The sequence below is a fragment of the Podarcis bocagei genome, assembly GCF_964188305.1.
Source record: "Podarcis bocagei genome assembly, chromosome: Z".
Lineage (NCBI taxonomy): Eukaryota > Metazoa > Chordata > Lepidosauria > Squamata > Lacertidae > Podarcis > Podarcis bocagei.
This window is the reverse complement of record NC_138140.1, coordinates 16558840-16584869: the sequence shown is the minus strand read 5'-3', so window position 1 is coordinate 16584869 and position 26030 is coordinate 16558840. Positions and strand designations below refer to the sequence as shown.

The following is a 26030-nucleotide window of genomic DNA, read 5'->3' as shown; positions in this document are numbered from 1 at the left end:
GCATGCAAAAGGAAGGGAGATAGTAGTAATGGGGGACTTCAATTACCCAGATATTTGTTGGATGTCAAACTCAGCCAAGAGCATAAGGTCAAACAGATTCCTCACTGGCCTTGCAGACAACTTCATTGTCCAGAAAGTGGGAGAAGCAACAAGAGGAACAGCCATTTTAGATCTGGTCCTAACCAATGTTGATGAGCTGGTTAGTGGGGTAGAAGTGGAAGGATCATTAGGCGCGAGTGATCATGCTCTTCTGAAGTTTACTATACAGCGGAAAGGAGCAGCCAAGCATACTAGGACTCAATTTCTTGACTTTAAGAAAGCCGACTTCATAAAACTTAGGGAAGTGCTGGGTGAGATCCCATGGACAGTAATACTAAAAGGAAAGGGAGTTCATGATGGCTGGGAGTTTGTTAAGAGGGAGATAGTAAAAGCACAACTTCAGGCAATACCAATGAGACGGAAACATGGAAGGTGGCTAAAGAAGCCAGGGTGGCTATCTAAAGAACTTTTAACTGAGTTAAGATTAAAAAAGGATGTGTACAAAAAATGGAAAAGGGGGGAAACCACCAAAGAGGAATTCAAACAAATAGCCAGCACGTGTAGACACAAAGTCAGAAAAGCTAAAGCACAGAATGAACTCAGGCTTGCTAGAGAGGTTAAAAGCAACAAAAAAGGCTTTTATGGGTATGTTCGTAGCAAAAGGAAGAACAAAGAAACAGTGGGGTCACTCAGAGGAGAAGATGGTGAAATGCAAACAGGGTACACAGAAAGGGCTGAACTCCTCAATGCCTTCTTTGCCTCAGTCTTCTCCGATAAAGAAAACAATGCCCGACCTGAAGAATTTGGAGCAAATGATTCAGCAAAGGAAACACAGCCCAGAATAACTAAGGAGATAGTACAAGAATACTTGGCTAGTTTAGATGTATTCAAGTCTCCAGGGCCAGATGAACTGCATCCAAGAGTATTAAAAGAACTGGCAGATGTGATCTCAGAACCACTGGCAGTCATCTTTGAGAATTCCTGGAGAACAGGCGAAGTCCCGGCAGACTGGAGGAGGGCAAATGTTGTCCCTATTTTCAAAAAGGGGAAAAGAGAGGACCCAAATAATTACCGCCCAGTCAGTCTGACATCAATACCAGGGAAGATTCTGGAGCAGATCATTAAGAAAACAGTCTGTGAGCACCTAGAAAGGAATGCTGTGATCACCAATAGTCAGCATGGATTTCTGAAAAATAAGTCATGTCAGACTAACCTGATCTCGTTTTTTGACAGAATTACAAGCCTGGTAGATGAAGGGAATGCAGTGGATATAGCCTACCTTGATTTCAGTAAGGCATTTGACAAGGTGCCCCATGATATTCTTGTAAAGAAGCTGGTAAAATGCGGTCTTGACTATGCTACCACTCAGTGGATTTGTAACTGGCTGACTGACCGAACCCAAAGGGTGCTCATCAATGGTTCCTCTTCATCCTGGAGAAGAGTGACTAGTGGGGTGCCACAGGGTTCTGTCTTGGGCCCGGTCTTATTCAACATCTTTATCAACGACTTGGATGATGGACTCAAGGGCATCCTGATCAAATTTGCAGATGACACCAAACTGGGAGGGGTGGCTAACACCCCAGAGGACAGGATCACACTTCAAAACGACCTTGACAGATTAGAAAACTGGGCCAAAACAAACAAGATGAATTTTAACAGGGAGAAATGTAAAGTATTGCACTTGGGCAAAAAAAAATGAGAGGCACAAATACAAGATGGGTGACACCTGGCTTGAGAGCAGTACATGTGAAAAGGATCTAGGAGTCTTGGTTGACCACAAACTTGACATGAGCCAACAGTGTGACGCGGCAGCTAAAAAAGCCAATGCAATTCTGGGCCTCATCAATAGGAGTATAGCATCTAGATCAAGGGAAGTAATAGTGCCACTGTATTCTGCTCTGGTCAGACCTCACCTGGAGTACTGTGTCCAGTTCTGGGCACCACAATTCAAGAAGGACACTGACAAACTGGAACGTGTCCAGAGGAGGGCAACCAAAATGGTCAAAGGCCTGGAAACGATGCCTTATGAGGAACGGCTAAGGGAGCTGGGCATGTTTAGCCTGGAGAAGAGGAGGTTAAGGGGTGATATGATAGCCATGTTCAAATATATAAAAGGATGTCACATAGAGGAGGGAGAAAGGTTGTTTTCTGCTGCTCCAGAGAAGCGGACACGGAGCAATGGATCCAAACTACAAGAAAGAAGATTCCACCTAAACATTAGGAAGAACTTCCTGACAGTAAGAGCTGTTCGACAGTGGAATTTGCTGCCAAGGAGTGTGGTGGAGTCTCCTACTTTGGAGGTCTTTAAGCAGAGGCTTGACAACCATATGTCAGGAGTGCTCTGATGGTGTTTCCTGCTTGGCAGGGGGTTGGACTCGATGGCCCTTGTGGTCTCTTCCAACTCTATGAATCTATGATAGAAGTTTATAAAATTATGCATGGTGTGTAGAAAGTGGATAGAAAAATGTTTTTCCTCCTCTGTGGTAACACTTGGACTTGGGGACATCCAATGAAACTTAATGTTGGAAAATTCAGGACAGATAAAAGAAAATACTTCTCCATGCTGCACGTAGTTAGACTTTGGAACTTGTTCCCAGAGGAGGCGGTGACAGCCACCAACTTGGATGGCTTTAAAATAGGATTGGACAGATTCATGGTTGAGAAGATGGCTACTAGCCATGATTTCTATGCTCTGCCTCCACAGTTGGAGAGAATCATGCTTCTGAATACCAGTTTGGAAACTGCAAGAGAGGACAGGGCTCTTCTACTCAGATCCTGTTCTGGGGCTTCCTGTTGGCTCATTTAGTTGGGCATTGTGAGAACAGGGTGCTGGACTAGGTGGGCCATTGGCCTGATCCAGCATGGCTCTTCTTAAGTTGTTATTGTCAGATCTGAAACTTCGGAGAGCTTCACTGGAGTGTTTGAGGATTGCTGTAAATAGTTACCACTGCTTTAAGTTTGTGTGCTGTCTTTCTGTGTAGATGTATCCCAAAACTGTTCACAGCTCAAGACTAGCAGTACAGGAACAAGGGTATGTGTGAAAACATTACTTACGATAAACTGGGAGTGGAGAACCTTGTTCAGCACCAAAAGTAGTGCCACCCACTTCCAACTCGGACAGCCACTCCAGAAGGATCCCATGGTTGATGGTATTGAAAGCTGCTGAGAGGTTGAGGAGAATTACCGTAACAGGGACACATCTCTTCTGTTTCTCTCCTGACAGAGGTCATCATACAGGGTGACCAAAGCAGTTTCTGTGCCAAAACTGCTAAGTCCTGATTGAAATGGATCTAGAAAATCAGTTTCCTCCAAGAGTGCCTAGATCTGGGTTGTGACCACCCACTCAGGTACCTTGTCCAAGAAGGAGAGATTAGTAACTGGCCAGTAGTTTTTCCAAATCCAGGGAGGTTTTTTTGAGGAGCGGTTTTACCACTGCCTCCTTCGAGCAAGGAGGGACCACCCCCACTCGCAATGAGGCATTAATCACCTCCCTGGCACAGCCAACTGCTCCCTCTCTGCTAGTTTTTATCAACCAAGTGGGGCAAGGGTCCATTCCGCAAGTGGTCACCCTGACCAATCCAAAAATCTTGTCCACATCCTTGAGCCTTGCAAGCTGAAACTCATCCAACACAGCAGGACTAGGAAATGCTCTGTACACCCCACTGAGCAGAATCAAGATCCTGGTGGATGCAAGCAGTTTTATCCTCAAAATGCTTTGCAAACAAGTCACAGTGAGCTACCATTGGTTTCTACCACCTCTTTTAGGTCAGACTGTAGCAGGCCCCATACGACCTGGGAAAGCTTCTGAACAGCACAATGCGGATGCAATGGAAGCAGCAAAGTAAGCCTTCTTTGCAAGCTTCACTGCCCACTAGGTAGGCCCAATGATGAGCCCTCACCATTGTTCAGTTGCATTCAGCCGGATCTTTCCTCCACTTGCATTTGAGCCATCTCCTAGCTTGTTTCCTCACCTTAACCTCTGGAGTATGCCAGACATCAAACTGCTTCCCTTACAAATGACATGCATTTCATGCTAACTGTTGCTGTCCAGACAGGTGTCTCTTATTTTGTTTGATGAAGCTAAACAGCTTTTGTTAAACATGGGACAGGTATGTTAGTGTTTTGCATGAAGGGGGAAATAAGTCCCTGTCTTTCTCTCCTTCATTATGCATTTCTTCCTAGGCCTTCTGCTGCTTTGTTTGGTTCCAGACTGTGTGTTTTCCATCCATCCATCTCCTCAGTCTCCCCAGTGAATCTAGTATCTTGCTTCCTCACAAAAGGCTTGGATCCTGCCTATCACCCATTTAAAAGAAACACCCAGTTGTAATGAAACTGGGTGTGTAGTGTCATGGGAAGATGTGTTTCACAAGTGTGAAAGGTCATATGCCTGCAGGATCCGTAACAATATTTATTTACACACACACACACACACACACACACAAACAAACAAACAAACAAACAGAGAGAGACAGAGAGAGAGAGGTCGCTGTAGCAAGTTATTTGTGACTTCATCATGTGCACAGTGAGCGTGCATTGATTTCTTTTCCCCTCTGATTTCCATTGAGCATGCATAACAGGATGCAATCTTAAAGCAGGAAATTGGAATACCGGCGAGGTATCCTTGCTGACTTGCTCAGACTTCGTGTTGGGCACCAGGGTGCATCATCTGGCCGTATGTTCTCTTTGCTGATAGATTAAGACTCTGCCTATCTCTGTTGAGCAGATCACACCTGTGTCTGATGTCACAGGTGCATGATGGTGATGTGATATTTAGGAAATTTGGCACCACCTCTGCCTGATACTGGAAGCCAAAGCTCTGTGGTGAAGCCCACATTTTATTCACACATGCATGCATGCACGCACGCACGCACACACATACATATATACCAGAGTGGTTTACAACCACAGTAAATATATACTGCCCGCCGCCTGGCCACCTGCAGGTAGACAGTTCCACCCTGCCCTCCTCCCATTTCTGTGGAAGGAAAGCCACATTCTTGTCCATGGGATTCACCTCCCAGCTACTACAAAAGTCCTGCTGCACCTTTGGGACCGTGGAGACTCCAATCCACAAATGGTGGCTCTGTAAGGAAATGTGCAAGTCCTCAAAAAGTGCACCAATATTTGTTCTTGTTGCAATGTGCTAAAGCTAGTCTGGTGGAGATTTGCTGTAGTGGAAAAGTGAAAGAGCAGACATTTGAGGGGAGTCAATCTGAAAAGTACAAGCTGAACATGAGTCAACAGTGTGATGCAGCAGCGAAAAAAGCTAATGTTATTCTAGGCTGTATCAACAGAAGTCTAGTGTCCTGATCAAGGGAAGTCATAGTATCACTTTATTCTGCCTTTGTCAGACCACAACTACTGAGTACTGTCAGACCACAACTACTGAGTACTGTGTTCAGTTCTGGGCACTACGATTTAATAAGGATACTTATAAGCTGGAAGTTGTGCAGAGGAGGGCAACAAGATGATCAGGGGTCTAAAAATCAAACCTTATGAGGAACAGTTGGGGGAGCTGGGTATGTTTAGCCTAGAAAAGAGGAGACAGAGAGGTGATATGATAGCCATCTTCCGTCTCTAAAGGGCTGTCACATGGAAGATGGAGCAAGCTGGTTTTCTGCAGCTCCAGAGGGCAGGACCTGAACCAGTGGCTTCAAGTTGTAAGAAAGGAGATTCCGACTGAATATCAGTAAGAACTTTCTGATGGTAAGAGCAATTCAACAGTGGAATGGGCTTTCTCAGGAGATGGTGGACTCTCCTTCTTTGGAGGTTTTTAAGCAGAGGTTGGGTGGCCATCCATCATGGATGCTTTAGTTGAGATTCCTGCATTGGACTAGATTACCCTCATGGTCTCTTCCATCTCTACAATTCCGTGATTAAATGAAAAACCATACTAAAAAAAGTTAACATCAGAAATTAGCTGTTGTGGAAATATGTATACTTAATAGCCTGCATAGGGCTGGTGGAATAGAAATGTTTTCAGCAGATATTTAAACGCTGAAACAAGGTGCCTGCTGAATCCCTACTGGCAGAGTATCCCGCAGGACTAGGCCAATAAAACTAACGGCTTGGCTCCTTGTTCTTGTCAAATGAGTCTCACCAATTGAGGGAATGACTAACAACCCTCCTGCAGGTGGTCTCAGTGATTGACCTGGGATACACGGGTTCAGGCAGTCCTTGAACCACCCTGGATCTACGTTGTTCAATATTTTGTAAATTAATAGCTTGAACCTGGCTTGGTAGAAGATGGACAGCCAGTGCATCTGTTTTAACAATGGTGCCATGTGCTGTCAGCCAGATGCCCCCATCAGCAGTCTGCCCACCACATTCTGCACCATCTGGAGCTTCTCAATCAGACCCAAGAGCAATTCTACATAGAGTGCATTGCAATAATCCAGACTTGAGGTTACCAGTGCATGGACTACAGTGGTCAGGCTATCCGTGTTCAGGAATGGCTGTATCTGGCAAACCAGACTGAGCTGGTAAAAGGCATTTCTAGCTACAGAGGACACTTGAGCTTCTAGTTATAGAGATGCTCCTTCAGAACTGCTGCAGTTCTTCAGGAGTGCTGAATAGGGTACAGAATCCAGTCACTCTATACTCCATTTACCTTAAAAAATTTTTTTGCTGTGCAGTAATACGGCTTAGTGTTGTATTTATCCTGGACTGTCCACACATCCTTCTGCTTTATTAGGTTTGTGATGCTTCCACTGTGTTACTGAATTATTGCCATATGGAGCAGACACTGTTGTGTAGTGCTACAAAAGTGGTTGGGTGGGGGACCAGAACATCTGGGGTATGAAAAGTTACAGGATTGCAGCAGGAAGTTACAGGACATGCATCAATTGGAAACAAACCTCAAAACATTTGCAGGCGCAAACCATACTGAAACTGAAATTGTGTGTAACCACCTGATGCCTTCTTACATGCAAATAGTCATGAATGCACAATGAAATTGATGCCTGGAGGGACCGTGTGGTGTTCTGAAGTGTTTCTTCAAAGAAAGTCACTGGGTGAGGTGACCCAGAGGTTGCATTAGAAGAGCCTGCTGGATCAGGACATAGGCACATGTTGTCCAACATCATGTTCTTACCAGGGCAAGCCAAATGTTTATATGGGAAACCTGTAAACAGGACTGGAATGAAAGAGCACTCTCTCCTGCTGTAGTTTCAAGAAACCAGTATTCAGAAACATTGCTGCTTCCGACTATGGAGGCAGAACATAGCCACCATGGCTAGTAGCCATTGATAGTCCTCTCCATGAATTTGTCTAATCCTGTTTTAAGGCTATCTAGGTTGGTGGCCATCATTGCCTCCTGTAGGAGTGATTGTCAACTGTGAAGAAGTTCTTCCTTTTTCCTGTTTTGAATCATCCAATATTCAGCTTCATTGGAAGTCCACGAGTTCTAGTGTTATTAGAGATAGAGAAGGTTTCTCCATCCAATCCGCCATGCCATGCAAAATTTTATAAATTTCTATCATATCACCTCTTACCCACCATTTCTCTAAGCTAAAAAGTCCCAAATGCTGCAACCTTTTTGTTCACCCAGTTTGGCGAGATCCTTTGGTGGTTTTTTTGTTTTTGCATGCTGCTTACGTTGTGAACTTAAATGTTCTTCAGAATCATCTAATAAATATAGGGCTAAGATCTCAAATGACCAGCATAGGACTCAGTACCTCTTTTCCTTGATAAGTGAAATTGATTTTCTGCTATGAAACTTGAACCAAATTGGAAGTTAGCAATTTCAGGACCCCACTCATCAGTTACTACAGCCAGTTCCAAAACTGCTGCTAATTTGAGGGTGGGATTCAATCATACCCTGTCAAATTCAGGCTGGGCACAGTTGGGCCATTTGCACAGCAAACACAACCCCCCCCCCCCAAAAAAAATCAGACACTTTGATCAGGAGAGTGATAGAGAAATGGTTTGGTATCACATCTTCTAACCTTCCTGGAATGAATGCTCAGCAAAACAGCCATTGTTGTTGCCATTGTTCCTTGCAAAGTTTGGTGCAAGCAACATCAGGAGGGAAGCTGAATTAACAGGCTGCCTGCATGTGACCTACGATGCATGTGAGCTCTGTGAGTGCAGCTTTCCCTCTATTGAAGTGCAGAGTATTTGAGGACTGGGAACATTCGCAGACAAACCAAAATGCTTGTTTACAAAGCTATTGTACTACCAACCTTGTAGTACATGCTTGTGAATATGCTTGTGAAATATGGACCACTTATACACGCCATCCCCAGCTCCTCGAAAGATTCCATCAACAGTGTCTCCGAAAATTTTCTCATATCACTTGGGAAGACAGGCAAGCTAATATCAGTGTACTGGAAGAAGCAAAGATCACCAGTGTTGAAGCAATGATTCTTCAACATCAACTTCGTTGGACTGGTCATGTTGTGCGGATGCCTGATGATCATCTTCCAAAGCAACTACAGTGGTACCTCGGGTTACATACGCTTCAGGTTACAGACTCCGCTAACCCAGAATAGTACCTCGGGTTAAGAACTTTGCTACAGGATGAGAACAGAAATCGTGTTCCGGCGGCCCGGCAGCAGCAGGAGGCCCCATTAGCTAAAGTGGCGCTTCAGGTTAAGAACAGACCTCCGGAACGAATTAAGTACTTAACCCAAGGTACTACTGTACTCTATTCGAAACTTAAAAATGGAAAGCGTAATGCTGGTGGTCAACAAAAGAGGTTTAAAGACTGTCTCAAGGCAAATCTAAAAAAATGTAGTTGCAACTGGGAAACACTGGCATGCGAGCGCTCCAGTTGAGAACAGCCTTTACCTCAAGGGTTTGGAAATGGTATAAGTGCAATTTATTCAGAACAAAAGGCTAAACTAATAGTTAACAATGTGGTGACAGAGGAATTTAAGGTAGAGAAAGGGACACGACAAGGCTGCCCAATTTCCCCATTGCTTTTTATTTTGGTCCTGGAGGTTCTGCTAAATATGATCAGAAGGGACCGTTTGATCAAAGGTATACAGGTCGGAGCCAAACAGTACAAATTGAAAGCTTTTGCAGATGATTTAGTATTGACGTTACAGGAGCCAGAATCTAGTACTAAAAGAGTATTAGAATTGATTCAGGAATTTGGTCATGCGGCAGGATTTAAGTTGAACAAGGTAAAAACTAAGGTGCTTGAGAAAAATTTAACATCGATTGAGAAAGAGAGATTTCAGAAGGAGACAGGTTTAACATTGATTAAGAAAGTAAAATACCTGGGGGTTAATATGACCACTAAGAACTTAAACCTATTTAAAGACAATTATGAGAAATGTTGGTCAGAAGTGAAAAAGGACCTAGAGATATGGTCAAACTTGAAGCTTTCCTTGTTAGGTCGAATTGCTGTTATAAAGATGAATGCATTGCCAAGAATGTTATTTTTGTTTCAATCATTGCAAATCTTGGATAAAATGGACTGTTTCAAGAAGTGGCAGAGAGACATTTCTAGATTTGTCTGGCAGGGCAAGAAGCCCAGAATAAAATTTAAAATATTAACTGATGCAAAGGACAGAGGTGGATTTGCCCTGCCAGACCTTAAACTTTATTATGAATCAGCAGCATTCTGCTGGCTGAAAGAATGGCTGCTTCTTGAGAACACAGACATTTTGGATTTAGAAGGTTTCAATAATGTTTTTGCGTGGCATGCATTATTTGTGGTATGACAAGGTTAAAGCACATAAAGCATTTAAAAACCATATTGTTAGGAAAGCATTGTTAAATGTCTGGATAAGATATAAGGACTTACTTGAAAATAAAACCCCAAGGTGGTTGTCACCGATGGAAGCAAAGGCTCAGAAAAAGCTCAATATGGAGGCCAAATGGCCGAAATATTGGGAAATTTTGGAACATGAAGGAGACAAATTGAAACTGCAGAGTTTTGAGAAATTAAAAGATAAAGTGCAAGACTGGCTTCATTATTATCAGATAATGGAGGCATACAATTTGGACAAGAAAATTGGCTTCCAGGTGGAAAAATCAAAATTAGAAACAGAACTGTTAGAACCTAAAACTAAGATTTTGTCAAAGATGTATAACTTGCTGTTGAAATGGAATACTCAGGATGAAACGGTTAAATCTGCTATGATTAAATGGGAACAAGATGTTGGACATAACATTATGTTTGCTGACTGGGAACAGTTGTGGACTACAGGTATGAATTTACGGCATGTAATGCCCTAAGAGAGAATATTATGAAAATGATATACAGGTGGTACATGACACCAGTCAAGCTTGCAAAACCTATCATTTGCCCGATAATAAATGTTGGAAATGTAAAGAAAACGAAGGTACATTCTTTCACCTTTGGTGGATGTGCCCAAAGATTAAGGCTTTCTGGGAGATTATCTATAATGAAATGAAAAAGGTATTTAAATATACCTTTCTAAAGAAACCAGAGGCCTTCCTGCTGGGCATAGTCGGCCAATTGGCGCCAAAGAAGGATAGAACTTTCTTTATGTATGCCACAACAGCAGCAAGAATACTTATCGCAAAGTATTGGAAGACACAAGATCTACAGACCTTGGAAGAATGGCAGATGAAGGTGATGAACTATATGGAACTGCCAGAAATGACTGGCAGAATCCGAGACCAGCGAGAAGAGTCGGTGGAAGAAGATTGGAAAAAGTTTAAAGACTATTTACAGAAATATTGTAAAATTAATGAATGTTAGAATGATGTTGGATAGAAACTAAGTGGTTTCTAGCTGTAATGTTATAAGGGAATATGAAAAAATGGACTATTAATAGGTAAAAATCTAATGTTACAATACTTTAAGATTGAAGATTAGGATAAACAAAGAGGGGAGGGATTTGCTGAACTAACAAACTGAATTGGAATACAGAAAAGGGAGGCGTGAGGAGGTCCGGGAAATAAGCAAATGAAAGATAAGTGATTGAAAGACTGAATTGTTTTAAACTATTTTTATTTTGTATTTTTCTTTTTTTTCTTTTGTAATATTTTGAAAACCTTAATAAATATCTTTTAAAAAAGAAGAGAGAACAGCCTTTACCAGAGGTGTCATGGGCTTTGAAGACACTCGAACTCAGGATGCAAGGGAGAAACGTGCTAAGAGGAAGGCACGCTTGGCAAATCCACACTGTGATCAACTCCTGCCTGGAAACCAATGTCCTCACTGTGGAAGGATGTGTGGATCCATAATTAGCCTCCACAGTCACTTACGGACTCATTGTTAAAACTGTGTTTATGGAAGACAAAGAAGAAGAAGAAGACGATTAGGGGTGTAATTCAGCATATTTTCCCGTTCTGCCCCATATTTGTTGCCTGCAGCCTTGGATCTGTTCTGCTGCAATTCACTTTCTGTCAAAAACCATGTTATTTGTCTCACTGCCTGCTGTGAGGAAATCGTGTAGCACACGTAATTAATCATGTAAATTATGTAACATAGGTTGTCATTAGGTCATTCCTCCCCATTCATTCCAGTGCAAAGGAAAATAAATGCATTTAGGGGTGGGGGACCATAATCAATTACCTATCGTTTGCGTGCTGAAGGCAGCAAAAGTAGCAGCAATTATCAGTTATTCACTGGGTTGCTTTCTGTTGCAGACATAAAGTGAACACCGGCAATTTCCCCTCCTGTGTCTGTTTTTGTCGGAATGTTCTGACATCCCTAACCTTGAGGGAAGCTGTCATGGCGTGCCATTGTTTGAGGAAGTGAGCCTGTAATTGGCAGCCGAGGAAGTAGCTGCAGTGCAGAAGGAAGTCTGTCGCTTCACTTTAAAGGATGCTTTTGTGGGGAGGTGATTGTGATGTCTGCAAGTCCACGGGACGTGGCACTTGTTGTTGATAGATGTTGGATGTTGTCTTTCCGTTGGACCTGCCTTGCAGTTGGTACAGCTTGGAAGCTGACTTCCCCTGCAGGTTTCTAGTGTTTGTCGGAGAGGAGAAATGCAAAGTTTAGTCTGGGGTGGAAGCTCCTGACTTCAAGAGCTTTTGTGTGGGTGGGTGGATATGTCAACTGCAAATAGGGATTGAAGGATATTTTTAATGTTCTGGTTCTGTCTGTTTCTCATCTCTATCCCTCCCTCTCCCCCCCCCCCGCCCCATGTTCTTCACCTTTCTGCGCCTATTTGCATTAGAGGGGAGCAGCTGAATTCTCATGAATATTCATCAGCATTTTTGTGTTAATTTCTCCCAACAAACTTTGTATGATTTTTTTTTTACTAATGGTACACATTTTTGCAAAGCCTTCCCTGTAATGTAATGCATTTCTTTAATCTGTTTGTTTATTTCATAAAATTTACACCCTGCTTTATTGTTAAAAAAAAAAAAAGACACTCAAAGTACACCTTATTTATGGCAGCCTCACCTAAAGAAAAAACTTCTCTGTCATTGGCACCACCAGTGAATTTTTCCAGTCCTTTTTTAAAGCCATCCACGTTGGTGGCATTCACCACCAGGTGAGCACAACTTCCTTACGGCACTTTAGAGAGGCACATTTGAATCTGATTTAGTGGAAAAGAGAAGGAGAGACAGGCACACACAGAGATTTGAATGTGCCTCTCTAAAGAATTTGGCTCCCTGTTTGTAACAGATGCTTCTGCGAGGAGGGAGTAAAGGTTTTAAGATGTGTACGTGTGCTTTTCCTAGTGTGGAAGCTGTGGTGGGAAGTTGTGTGTTGTAGAGCACAAGTGAAAAGGAACCCTGGAGCAACAGTAGCAGACTGAGGCTGATCAGACCCAGATCAGACCTAGTGACTAGTGAGCTTTGAGCTCAAGAGCCTCCTCCTCAGCAGCTCCCCTCTGCCACATGTGAGAGAGACATTGCTCAAATCTGGAAATGTTGCATTGATTTAAATACGGGTGCCACCTTAACTAGTGACTTTACTGTAGCATAGTAAAGTAGCATAGTAAAGTAAAGCATAGTATAGTTTCTGTAGCATAGTGCTTATTATGTTTGCCTAACACGCAAAAGATCCTCAGTTCAAAACCAGGCAGAAACAATTAAAGTGTCAGACAGGGACCCAGGAGAGACCAGGCTTCAAATCCCCTCTGGGTCATGAAACTCACTGGGTGTGACCTTTGGCTACTCATTCACTCAGCCTAACCAACCTCTCAGGGTTGTTGTGGAAAGCTACGTACACCACCTTAAGTTTCTTGGACAAAAAAGTAGGATGTCAACGTAAAAAATGAACACATATGGATGGACAAATACGTCAAATTTTCATTTCCTCCAAAAGTTCAGTTCACATTTCCACATCAGTTTTTGAATTCTTCTCTCTTCATGAAAATTTATCTGCTTTTTAGTGTGAATTTATCCTAATATGCACATTTTTAATATGCAGTTTTGCCTAAAATGTACTGATTTGCAAAGCAATCTGCCTTAGTACAATGCATTTGTGGGTGGGTGGGTGATTTTCATTAACATATTCATTTTTGTACACACTTCCCTTGCTATGTAATTATTTGTACATTGGCTGGAGAACTATGGGAATTTTGGAGAATTTATGTGTTTTGGTTTCTTGTATTTAGTTGAGAAAAAAACCAAACCTGGATAGATTATGCTTGCTGGAAGGTTGCTGCAGTTGGTAGATTGAAATTTAATCATCATCATAATCATCATCATCATCATCATCATCATCATCATCATCATAATCTGCCTTTCTTTTCAATAAGAAATACCCAGGTGGTTCAGAAATTGACATAACATCAAAATAACAAGAATCAAATTATTGTAAAAAGTACAGCTACCTGTAATTAAAGTACATAGCAAAAAAAACAAACAAACCTACATTAAACATCCTTAACATAATAAACAAGCCCATCAGGACAATGTGACAGTTTAAATAGCAATCAAAGCAGGAGGTTCAAGTCAGATAACGGGGATGTCTGCTGAAGCAGGTGGTCTCTCCAAAAGCAGGCTTTGTTCTCAAATAACAAAGCAGGAGATAGATGTTGTCTTTTTACTTCTGCCACTGAAGTTCATACTACTTGGAGTGCAAGCTTTCAATACATCTGAAGTTCTTCAGATTCTATGTTCAAGAAAATCGTCACAAAATGTATTTGTGTGTGTGTGTGTGACACACACACACAGAGAGAGAGAGAGAGAGAGAGAGAGAGAGAGAGAGCTTCTGCATGCAAAGCAAGTGCTCTGTCACTGAATTTACATCCCTCCCTAAATTTGGCTGCCAATAGGTCCTGTTGTTAATGATTCAGATATTCTTGGAAGTTGTGCAATTTTCCACCTTCAGCCGTGATTGTGTAGTCACTCAGGCCTAATAGGTTTCAATATCTATGGCCAACGAGCACTATGAAGATACGGCTGATACTTTGCATCATGTCCTGCTTTCAGGTTTCTGTTCAAGGCATCTAGTTGGCCACTGTCAGAACAGCCTGCTGGACCAGATGGGCCCCAGTTGGCCTGATGCAGCAGGGAGGCTGTTTCTATCTCTTTATGAAGATCACTCAAAAGTAAATAGTTTTCCTTGATTTCCAAGTTGTGCTTTCACTGTTCTCCTGAAGTGTGGCCTGTTGCGTCTCCTCATCTCAAAAGAGAGCAAGTAGTTTGGCGCAGAGAGAAGGGAGGGGTCAAATTTTTAACATTAACATGAGGGGAGGGGGGAGCGAGGGGAGTTCTCATGCTATTCACAGCGTGGCCTCTCTCCAGGATCTTGATTCAAGACCTGGCATGAGCCCTTCACCACTTGTCCTTGGTCGTGGTGTAATTGGAGGGGAAGACAGTGCTGGATTTCTGGCCTTCCTGTTGAATCAGTCCCCATTGGGAGGCATTTTTTCTCACTGACCGAGGTTACATGACATCCCACTGTGTACAGTTTACAGTAAAGCCTTTGCACAGGGAGGATGGAGCAGCAGCAGGGGGTGAGGGGGCAGCCTTTTCTCTCTGCACTGCTCTTCACTGATGTCATCTTTCCACCATCTCTAGCTGTTTGATGTCTGTTTATTTCAGGTGTTTGCCCAGCTGATGATGTCACACACACACACACACACACACACACACACACACAGCACATCCAATATGTATGGTGCCTCTTTGCTTGATAAAGGGAGCTTTTTAATGGGCTTGACAGGATCAAAGCATTCTTCGGGGTAAAATGATTAATCAGCTTAATTTTCTCCAAGTGGCTCTTCTGTTTCTCTCATAATTGTCGTAATTAAAGCGCTGCGGGGATGATAAAATGGGTAATCTGTGTGCACAAAAAAGGGACAGATGAGTGGGGGGGGGGGAGGCTGAATCCCCGTAGCATGTTTGAAAACTTAATTGTTTTACAGCCCATCTTCTTTTCTAGGTATTTTGCCTTGGTGAATAAGGCAGCTTTTGAGGAGAGCTCTGCAACCAAAGCTGGTGTGTTTGTGTGCAGATAGCTATAGGATAGGCCTTTCAGAGCAGGTGGCGGGTGGCACTGTGGTCTAAACCTAGGGCTTGCCGATCAGAAGATCGGCGGTTCGAATCCCCGCAACGGGGTGAGCTCCTGTTGTTCTGTCCCAGCTCCTGCCCACCTAGCAGTTCAAAAGCACGTCAAAGTGCAAGTAGATAAATAGGTACCACTCCGGCAGGAAGGTAAACAGCATTTCCGTGCGCTGCTCTGGTTCTCCAGAAGCGGCTTAGTCATGCTGGCCACATGACCCGGAAGCTGTCTGCAGACAGACGCCAGCTCCTCTGGCCTATAGAGCGAGAGAAGCGCGCAACCCCAGAGTCGTCCGCGACTGGACCTAACAGTCAGGGGTCATTTTACCTTTACCTTCAGATCAGACCAATTGAAATTAATGGGCCTACTCTGAGTAGGGCAAGCATTGGATACAACCCATAATTTTAAATTCTGTTCATGGTTTTTATTGTAATGTATATTCAGATGTACATTCCAGTCACTTGTCTCTTGGCCTAACCTACCTCACTGGGTTGTTGTTGTGATTGAATGTGGATAGAGAGAGCCATGTACTCCACTTTAAGCTCCTTGGAGGAAAAAGTGAGACAGAAATGCAAAAAATAAAATAAAAGGAATAATGCTTGAATTTTATATATACATAAAATCATAAAATAATAAAAGAACATTGTTTACACACACACACACATTAATAATATAAATCAGCCAAAATACAAAATAAATGTCCTTTAACAGTGATTCTCAAACTGTTTTCTCTGGGCTACACTTTCAGAATAAAAGTTTGCTCATGCCACACCAAATTTTATATTGATAAATACACTGGAAAACAAAAAGAAACAACTCCTGGCAGTGCTTGATTTATAACATAGAACACAAGTACTTTATAATATGATCATGGGACATCCAGAAAGTATAAATCAACGCAGCTACGTAAGAACATGAATCATTCTCAAAATATGGCGAATCTGGATCACAACTAGGATTGTCCTCCGTATCACTTGATGCTCTTGCTCTCATTTCGAAAAGATATCCATATTCTACTAATAAAAAAAATATTATTTTGACATTATACTATACTATTCTACACTGGAATGTTAAAATGTTTATTTGATTGTCCTTGAATATTCCCACCACACTTGCCATCCTCTCCTGACTAGTGGCGGAGCATACCCCACCAGCGCCCGGCTTGGGTATACTCTGGGCAATAGGGTGGGGAGTGCCGGGGGACGGGGCACCTGCATCCTTCTTAGCTGGAGGGACGCAGCAGCTCTGTGCCCCGGCCCTGTGCTGCTTTTATGTCAGTGTGGAACCTGTAAGGGCACCCTTGCAGCCTTGGGTCCCAGCATCAGAGAGGGGCAGTGCTGCCTCTCCAATGCTTCGGGACTGCACTGCACAGCCTGCCTAGCTGCCCCTCACAGCGCCCTGTAAGCCCAGCATCGCTTTGCAAGAATTGCAAAAATGACGCTGGGCTTGCAGGATGCATGAACTCTTGCAGTCTTCTCAGGCACCCTCCAGGCTCCAACAGGAGGGTGACTGAGGAGGAGGCAACAGGCAAACATCATCCCCACACTGCTTTTGTGAGCAGCGCTGGGCTTGCAGGATGCCTGAGCTGTTGCCTCCTCCTCAGGCGCCTGTCTGCTGGAGGGTTCTTGAGAAGGACACAAGAGCTAACCATAGGCAGGGCGTCAGGAATGCCCCCTCCCGAAACCACGCCCGGTGCATCGGCACCCCCAGCAACCTCCACGCTACGCCTCTGCTTCTAATACACCACCACACCCTTTGAGAACCACTGCACTAAGCACATTCACAGCAAAACTCTGATTAAGAGAAAGTGGGGGGGGGGCAGATTCTTATCTAAAAATTAACCTTTTTCTTCCCCTCCCCTTTTCATTTACTTTTCCAGAAGCGCTTCAGAGGCCAGTAGCCTCTGAATTTGAGCCCCAGGGCCTAAGTGAAGCCGTCCGCTGGAACTCCAAGGAGAATCTGCTTTCGGGTCCCGGAGAAAATGACCCCAACCTTTTCGTTGCCCTGTATGATTTTGTAGCAAGTGGAGACAACACTCTCAGCATAACTAAAGGTAAGAGCTATATGTCAGGATCAGACTACAAAGTGTGTATGAGACCAGGTGTGCGTCCAGAGTGTCATTATTTTCATTCAGAACAGTGCTTGTCCAAAAACAGTGCATGGCCTGAAAGGACAAACTAGGGGGGGGGGGCATAGGGAACAAGCAAACTCGGGCACCAAATCCCCAAACAGTAGCTTTTATAATATGTAACCAGACAGAATTGAAGGAGGTCAATGAGGTTGGTATTCCAGTCCCAGCTGCTTTGGGAATGGCACCACAGTGGTTCTCCCTGCCCCCCCATCACCAATTTCCAGGTCCCATTCCCCATATCAGATCTGTTTCACATGGATATCAATGTGGGAATGGTGGGTGTCTTTTCCCCCACTGGGATTCTTCCAGCGGGCACACCTGGAACAGTGAAATTGACCATGTCCATGCTGGTTCCACACCAGGGTTAGGAAAGATTTTTCAGCCTGAGGACTGGCCCACCCTCCACAGGCCATTTTTGGCAGGTGGATGAGGACACCTATCCGGTAATTGCCTGGTTTAAGATGACTCCAGGTGGTTCAAAGTTCAAGTTGCAGGAGCAGACAGAGGCTTGCTTCTGATCTCAGTGCTGTAGTCACACAGCGCTAAAATCAGAGATGACCTTTTGCTTGCTCTTTAAGAGTCAACAGGCAGAGGCTTAGCTCCAGTCTTAGCACTCTGGGATCACAGTGCTAAGTCTTTGCTGCTGCTTTTTACCATCAAAGAGCAAGCTGCCTCTTGGATCTTAGTACTTAGATCGGAGATAACAGATCTCTACAGCTGGTATCATACGATGTAGGGTGATTGACAAGTGGGCATGTTTTACACCAAATGCCCTTGTAGACCAAATTCAAAGGCCTCCTGCAAGATGTGGACCAGAGGTTCCCTACCCCTGATCTACCTGATGACCACTCTTAGCAACCATGTGATAAACCTTTCTGCAATTGTGACTTCTGGCTTCATAAAAATTGTGTCCAGTTCAAAAATTAAGCAGCTTCAGATTATTTCCCCCTCTGATGCTTTTAAATTTGCATTTGCCTGTTGGGTTTTATTACCACATGCTGCCTCAGATGCTTGCCTGTCCATGTAAAAATAAACACTGTATGTGCTGTTTTTATTTAATCCATTGATCCATCTTTTGATTATAGTCAATGACCAATATTCGTTCTTTTTGTTTTAATTGTTTTAATGGAAAGGTGAAAAGCTCCGCGTCTTGGGCTATAACCACAATGGGGAGTGGTGTGAGGCCCAGACAAAGAACGGGCAAGGATGGGTCCCCAGCAACTACATCACCCCCGTGAACAGCTTAGAGAAGCACTCATGGTACCATGGGCCAGTGTCGCGAAATGCGGCAGAGTACCTGCTGAGCAGTGGGATCAATGGTAGCTTCCTGGTGCGGGAGAGTGAGAGCAGTCCAGGCCAGCGGTCCATATCACTGAGATACGAGGGAAGGGTTTACCACTACCGGATCAACACTGCATCTGATGGGAAGGTGAGAGCGGACCCTGGTTGACCTTCCAGGCGTATCTTATTTATTTATTTTACATCATTTTTTTGCTAAAAGCATGCATGGTGGTTAGACTACTACTGTTCTTTCTTGAGCATTTGTTCTGATTCATCTGTGGGACGGGGTTATATGATAGCAAGCATTCATCCTGGTTTGCTCGTAGCTTGCTCAGATGTCTCTCCGTTCATTGTCCATTCATCGGTTTGTTTCGCCATCATTTTCCAAACTGCAAAAAAATTGTGTGTGCATGTGTTTGGTATGGCTTTGTTGGATGAGGGTAGCAGAGCCAAGTACTGCTGGTTTCCAAATGGATCACTGGAAGATTGAAAACCTTTGAAGATGACAAAAAATAAATGAATGAATAACAGCAACAACAAATGACAATAAAGGAGATTCTGACTAAACATTGTAGACTAAACACTGTAGAGCAGAAGACTGAGAGGTGATACGAGAGCCACCTTCAAAAATTTGAAAGGCTGTCCCATGGAAGATGGAGCAAGCTTGTTTTTTGCTGCTCCAGGGGGCAGGACCTGAACCAATGGATTCAAATGACAAGGAAGTAGATTCCAACTAAACATTAGGAAAACCTTTCTGGCAGTAAAAGGTGTTAAACAATGGAGTGAATTCCCTAGGAAGTTGGTGGATTCTCCTTCGCTTGAGGTTTTTAAACAGAGGCTGGCTATCTGTCAGGGAGCCTAGTTGTGATTTCTGCATTGCAGGGGGTTGGACGAGATGACCTTTGGGTATTCATTTCCTATCAATGTTTGGTTTTTATTATTGTTCTATGTTTTTACAGTTCTTGCTTTTAACTATAAGCTGCTTTGAGTCCCATCAAGGGAAAAGGTGGGGTTTAACAACAACAACTTTTTGAATATGTTGTAATAATAAATAGCATCTATTATTATTATTGTTGTTGTTATTATTATTCAATTGAAACCCTCTGAGGATGTCAAAAAAAGAAACGAGCACTTGTTGTTTTATTGTTGTTTTTATTATTTTTATTACTAGTAATAATTATAATTTATTTTTTTACCTGCCCTTCACAATTTGGTTCCAGGGCAGGTTATAGCAATTTAAAAATACAATACAGTGGTACCTTGATTTGCATACATCTTGGTTTGCATAAGTTTTGGATTACAAACATGTCAAACCCAGAAGTGCGGGTCCCAGTTTGCAACCTTTTTTTGGATTAAAACCCATTTTGGGGGCGTTACGAATGTGGTTTTTTTTTGGAGGCCCCATTGGTGAAAGCATGCCTTGGATTACAACCTGTTTCAGTCTACAAACGGACCTCCAGAACGTATTATGGTTGTAAACCAAGGTACCACTGTACTGAAAATATTTTACGACAAACTACAGTCACAAGAACCAGGGTAAAGAGGTATGTCTTCAGCACAGGACACAAACTAAGCAGTGAAGGTGCCCAGTACATCTCTGTGGGGAGAGATTTAGATCTTCCTGCTGACATAAGGCAGTGCAGCATCAGCGACAAGGTGTTCTGCCACTTGTAGCCTGCCCCAGCATTGCGATAAGGCACACTGTTTAGTCTGGCAGCACTCTCAGCGCCAAGGAATGACCAATACTCGCTATGATAATCAGTTTATATTTGCTCAAAGCAGGTTAATAGTTTTTCTTTCGCTGGAACTGTTTTAATTGGAATTATTGGGAATGGGTACCGGCAGGATGATTTCATTAAAGCGAACAGCCACTGGCTTACCACCAGGAATCTATGAATTTTCATCCTAATTTTATTGTGAAGGGAAGAGAAGAAGACACCAAGAGTCTCAGCAGGCCTAGTTCTTAAACGATCAATTTCAGCCATTTGATAAAAAATATATATCATATGTCCCCTGGGGGATGGAGATGGTAGTGAGGAGAACAGACGGTGCAATCCTTCCCGCCTGCTGTCTGGGCTTTTGTGGCTTTCCAAGTCTGCTGTCTCATTTCTCAGTTTGCTGGCAGAATTTAATATCTCACAAGCTCTTCCAGTTAGATCAACAGCTTTGGTGTTGTGTCTCTGTATGTGTCTATGTAGAAAGAACCACACTGTGCCACTGTCTCCATCTCTTATAACATTAGCTATGATTCTATGATTCTATGATTAGCACTTGTGGACAGCCAGTGAAGCTGAATGTTGGAGGTTTCAGGAAAGATAAATGAAAGTACTTATTCACACAGTGCAAGGTTAATAACTGCAGCACTTAACTCCCACAGGAGGCAGTGGTGGCCATCAACTTTGATGGCTCTAAAAGAGGATGTGACAAATTCATGGAGGAGAGGGCAATGCATGGCTATTAGCCACTGTAGTTATTCTCTGCCTCCATGGTTGGAGGCACAAATGCTTCTCATTGCCAGTTGCTGGAAACCACTGGAGTGCTCTTGTGTTTGGATCCTGCTTGTGAGTTTCCCATGGCCTTCTTGGTTGGCCACTGTGAGAGCAGGATGTTGGACTTGATGGACCATTGGTCTGAACCTGGTGTAGGGCTCTTATATCCCCCCCCCCCCGGGTTGGAGGCAGTATGTATACTTCTTCTGAATACCAGTTTCTGGGAATCACAAGTGAGTAGAGTTGCTGCTGCACTCAGGTCCTGCTTGTAGGTTCCTGTTGGGGCGTCTAGTTGGCTTCATTGAGATCAGGGTGCTGGACTAGATGAGCCATTGACCTGATCCAGCAGGCTTTTCTTTTGTTCTTACAACTGTATCAATATATTTTCAGCGCCCTAGTCCTTTCTGCCCAGTGCTCAGAACTCTCCCCAGGGTCTTGTTTTATACCCCAAGTGGTGATGCGGGTGGTGCTATGGTCTAAACCACTGAGCCTCTTGGGCTTGTTGTTCAGAAGGTTGTCAGTTTGAATCTGCGCGACGAGATGAGCTCCTGTTGCTCTGTCCCAGCTTCTGCCAACCTAGCAGTTCAAAAGCACACCAGTGGAAGTAGATAAATAGGTACCACTGCAGCAGGAAGGTAAATAACATTTCCATGCACTTCTCAGGGTCTTCCGTGCGCCAGTAGCAGTTTAGTCATCCTGGCCACATGACTTGGAAAGCTGTTTGTGGACAAATGCCAGCTCCCTCAGCCTGAAGTGACATGAGCGCCACACCCCATAGTCGCCTTCGACTGGACTTAACTGCCCAGGGGTCCATTACCTTTTACCTTTTGCCCCAAGTGTTTTTGCCTGGCTGGGCTGTGTCCTTGAACTCTCCAGTTAAAGGATCAGAGAGCTTTGTAGCATGAAAGACAGATAGACAGATGGGCAAATATCCAGACTGGTTCAAAGGCAGCTTTCTTTTATTCCTTTTTATTCATTTCGAAAAATTTGGTATTGTAAAAAGAACAACAACAACAAAAACCCACCTCAAAGCAGTTTACAAAAGAATAAAATTATTTGTAAAACATAATGAAAATCAACCACAAGCTAAAAATCAGATTAAAACACATGTCAACATTCTACATATCTAGGCAGGTTTGTCTAAACCAAAATGTTTTGTAAGAGGTATTGAAAAGAGTATAGCAAAGACACCTGCCTGATGTCAACAGGCAGGGTGTTCCAAAGTTGTGGTGCTGCCATGCTGAAAGATTGATTTCTTACTAATCCAAAAGCTTTCTCTGATGCAGCTTGTCCAGGATTGGGGCAGCACTGTTAAACAAAAAGTGGGATCAGTTGAGAAGTGGGATCTGATGGGGGTCTAGACGGGAGAGATACTTCATTTCTTTAAACTTTTACATTTACTTTTTGCAAAAGCCTGGTGGGGAGGGGAGAGGCCATGGAAAAAATGCACTCCAGTGTCGTCTGCTTGGCTCAAAATCTTGGCACAACATTTTTGGGGCAGTCTCCTTTGTGGTCTGCCCAGTTTTCAAGCTCTGATATATATGCCAGGCTCATATATTGCTTATGGGATCGAACCTGGGCTTTAGAAGGGCTGCAGCTCAGAGGTGGAGCATCTGTTTGCATCTGTGAAAGGTCCCAGGTTCAATCCCTGGTGTCTTCACATAGGGTTGGGATTGTTCCCTCTCTGAAACCCTGGCAAGTGTGGATAGTATTGAGCTAGATGAACCTATGGTCTGACTTGAAATAAGGCAGCTTCCTATTTTTTCAAAATTATGAGAACTGGAATCTTACATACTTCTTAGAGGAAATGACTTTAGTTCACTGGTAGAGCATCTGCTTTGCATGCAGAAGGCTCCAGGTTCAGTCCCCAGCATCTCCAGGTGCACCTGGGAATATTCCCTGACTGAAATGCCAGAAGAGCTGCTGCCAGTCAGTGTAGACAAACCTGTGCTGGATTGACCCAATGATCCGACTCAGCATAAGGTAGTTTCCAGTGAATTTGCAGAGCAGCACATCTGACATCAATATGAAACAGAGCCTTCGGTATTATTGGCTCACTCCTGTGGAATGCTCTTCCAACAGAGAGATTCAAGCAGGCGCCTTCTATATTAACCTTCAAACGTTCACTGAAAACTTTCCTTATGCAGATAATTACGGGAAAACATTTTCCTTTAATAGTTAGCTGGCAATCTGTTTTAATTTGTGGTTAGCTTTTATTATATTACAGTTGCTTGAAACCTCCCTGATGTTGCTGTTGCTTTTATTAAATTGCAGCATGCAATTTTTTTTTTTTTTTTACAAAAGAATATTTATTTATTTTATTTACTGATAAATATATTTATATACTGCTAAGTCAGTATATTAATTGCCTGTATGATAAAAATATAAATATGTAGGAAAGCTTTTAGGAATAACTTGAGAGACTGCCTTATCCCTTATGCACCCCATATATTCTTGTGGTCTGCAAGTTCCAAAGCTCTCGGAAGACGTCTCTGCAGTAACTCCGAGCATGGCCTTTAGTGTGGCTGCTCCTGTTCTGTGAAATGACATTTCTGTCAAGAAACGACAGGGGCCCACTCTCTGTACTTCCTGGAAACATTTTTGTTCTGACAGGCTTTCACAGCTAGACAAAGGGGTCTTTTACCATGCATGTTCACTTCTTAGGGTTTTAGTCTTAAAAAAAAAAGTGTTCATCATTTGTGAGTTGTTAACTTTTTTATTATCTTAAACGTGAATCACCTTGATATGGTGGTTTGGAAGGTGATTAATAAATTAATTATGATAATAAGTTTTAATTGGATGATTTAATTTAGAGATTTAATTTGATGATTTCAATGTATTGGTTCCTTTAACCTTTCATATTGTAATATTTTCTAACCTTTTGATGATGTTTTATTATTACTATTACTATTACTATATTTTGATGCAAATATATATTTTGGTTTAAGTTATTTTTAATATTGTATTAGTGCATATATTTTATCTGTGGTTGATATGACCATGGCGGTTGACAGCAATAATAAACTAGTAACTGGACTTCCGGTCGGCGCCAGTGCTTAATGGCGGTCCTTGCCTCGAGTTCCGAGGGAGGACTGCTCCGCAAGTTCGGGTCTGACCCGCTACAGCGAGCGGGGGACCCTTAAAATTGCAGGCGCTGAAGCCTGTAAGCAAGGAGACTCGGCGGGCACCTTTTGCGCCCCCCGGTACTGTGAAAGAGCCTTTTTAAAGGCTACGGAGCGGCATCGGGAGTGAGCGCGGTGCTGAGAGTCGTCACCCAGCCTGCGGAGTGAAGCTGCGTCGCCATTGAGCAGAGAGCGCCGATTCCTTCCGGAAACTGAATTCGGACTGTAAAACCCGTGAGTAAGATTGACAGATGGAACGGGACATTTAAAGTGGGACTTTTAAAAATTTGGCTGAAAACGGGAAAGGCATAAAATAAGGAAGTCTGCCTCCCCGGACTGCATGTAAATAAAGCAACGAAAGAACAAAGCTGCATTTAATTGAAGGATAATTTCTAAACTGTTTAAAACCTGACATCGGACTTAAATTTCCCCCCCAGCAAGCAGGGGAAGGGGGGGATTAAGACTGAAATTTATATACCTGCTTAAAGGAGAGGAGGAAAGAGATCTTTCACTGTCAAAACCCTGAGTCGGGCTGCTGGAGCAAGCACCAGGCAATTGAACTGTCAATTTAAACTGGATACAAAGTTGGGGTTTTGACTGAAACAAGTTATAAGACTTGAATGGAGTTACTTTGTGAACACTTTAGACTGAAACTGTAAAAAGTGTTTTGACTGTGGACTTTGGACTCTGGTTTCCTTGGATTCTTTGTTCCCCACATTATGTGTTTCTGACTTTCTAAACTGGATACAATTAAATGCTCCCTCTAGAGGAACTAAAGAAAATTTGTTACTGTGAGAGGGAAAGAGTGGAACTTTCCACTTCTAAGCCTTTCTGTGAGAATTGACCTTGAGGACATGAGCAGCTTACCAGAAGAGATAACAACTAGATCTAAAACAAAACAAACTCAGCAAACTCAAAAGAAAAGGGGTTCTATGCAAGGCACAACACCAGCTGGACAGGAAAAAGCACCAACTGCATCTATGGAGTCAATGACACAGGCATTGCTCAAAATAAATCAGTCTTTGGAGGCATTGACAAAGCAGTCAGCGGAGAATACAAAAAAATTGAATGACCTGACAACGAGATTGGACTTGAACACGGCAAGCGTAGCTTCTAACACAGATTCTATAAATAAACTTATTCAAGAAAATTCGGAAACAAGAAAGATTGCTCAAAGTGCAAAAGATACAGCAGAAGAAACTAAGAGGGAGCTCGCCCCAATCACAAAAAAGGTGAATGAGCATGATGCAACTCTGGCTTTGTGGGAACTCCAGAGAAAGGAGAAAAATCTCAAATTAAGATCAATCCCAGAGGAAGAGAAAGGAAGCCTTGCAGAATTCCTTACAGAAAATATTTTGGAATTTTGGCAGGACGAGTTTCAGGAGGAAGAATTTGAAATAACAACGGCTTTCCGGTTGGGCAGAAGGCAAGGCAAGAAACCCAGAGATTGCTTGATTACATTGAGATCTAAAGAAGAAAGAGATAAAATTTTGGACCTACATTATCAAAAGGCTCTCGTAATCCAAAACTGTCAAGTTCAGATCTTCAAAGACATCCCTAAATACATCTTGGAGGTG

General features: G+C 43.0%; 1 protein-coding gene across 2 annotated transcripts in view; it reads left to right on the top strand.

Annotated features, from left to right (window-relative positions):
• ABL1 (ABL proto-oncogene 1, non-receptor tyrosine kinase) overlaps positions 1 to 26030 on the top strand; it is a 127877-nt gene that overhangs the window by 61428 nt on the left and 40419 nt on the right. For both annotated transcript variants that reach the window (XM_081179188.1, XM_081179189.1), the window contains exons 2-3: positions 17310 to 17483; positions 18695 to 18990. In XM_081179188.1, coding sequence (XP_081035314.1) covers positions 17310 to 17483; positions 18695 to 18990 — 470 coding nt within the window. The remainder of the gene's footprint in view (positions 1 to 17309; positions 17484 to 18694; positions 18991 to 26030) is intronic.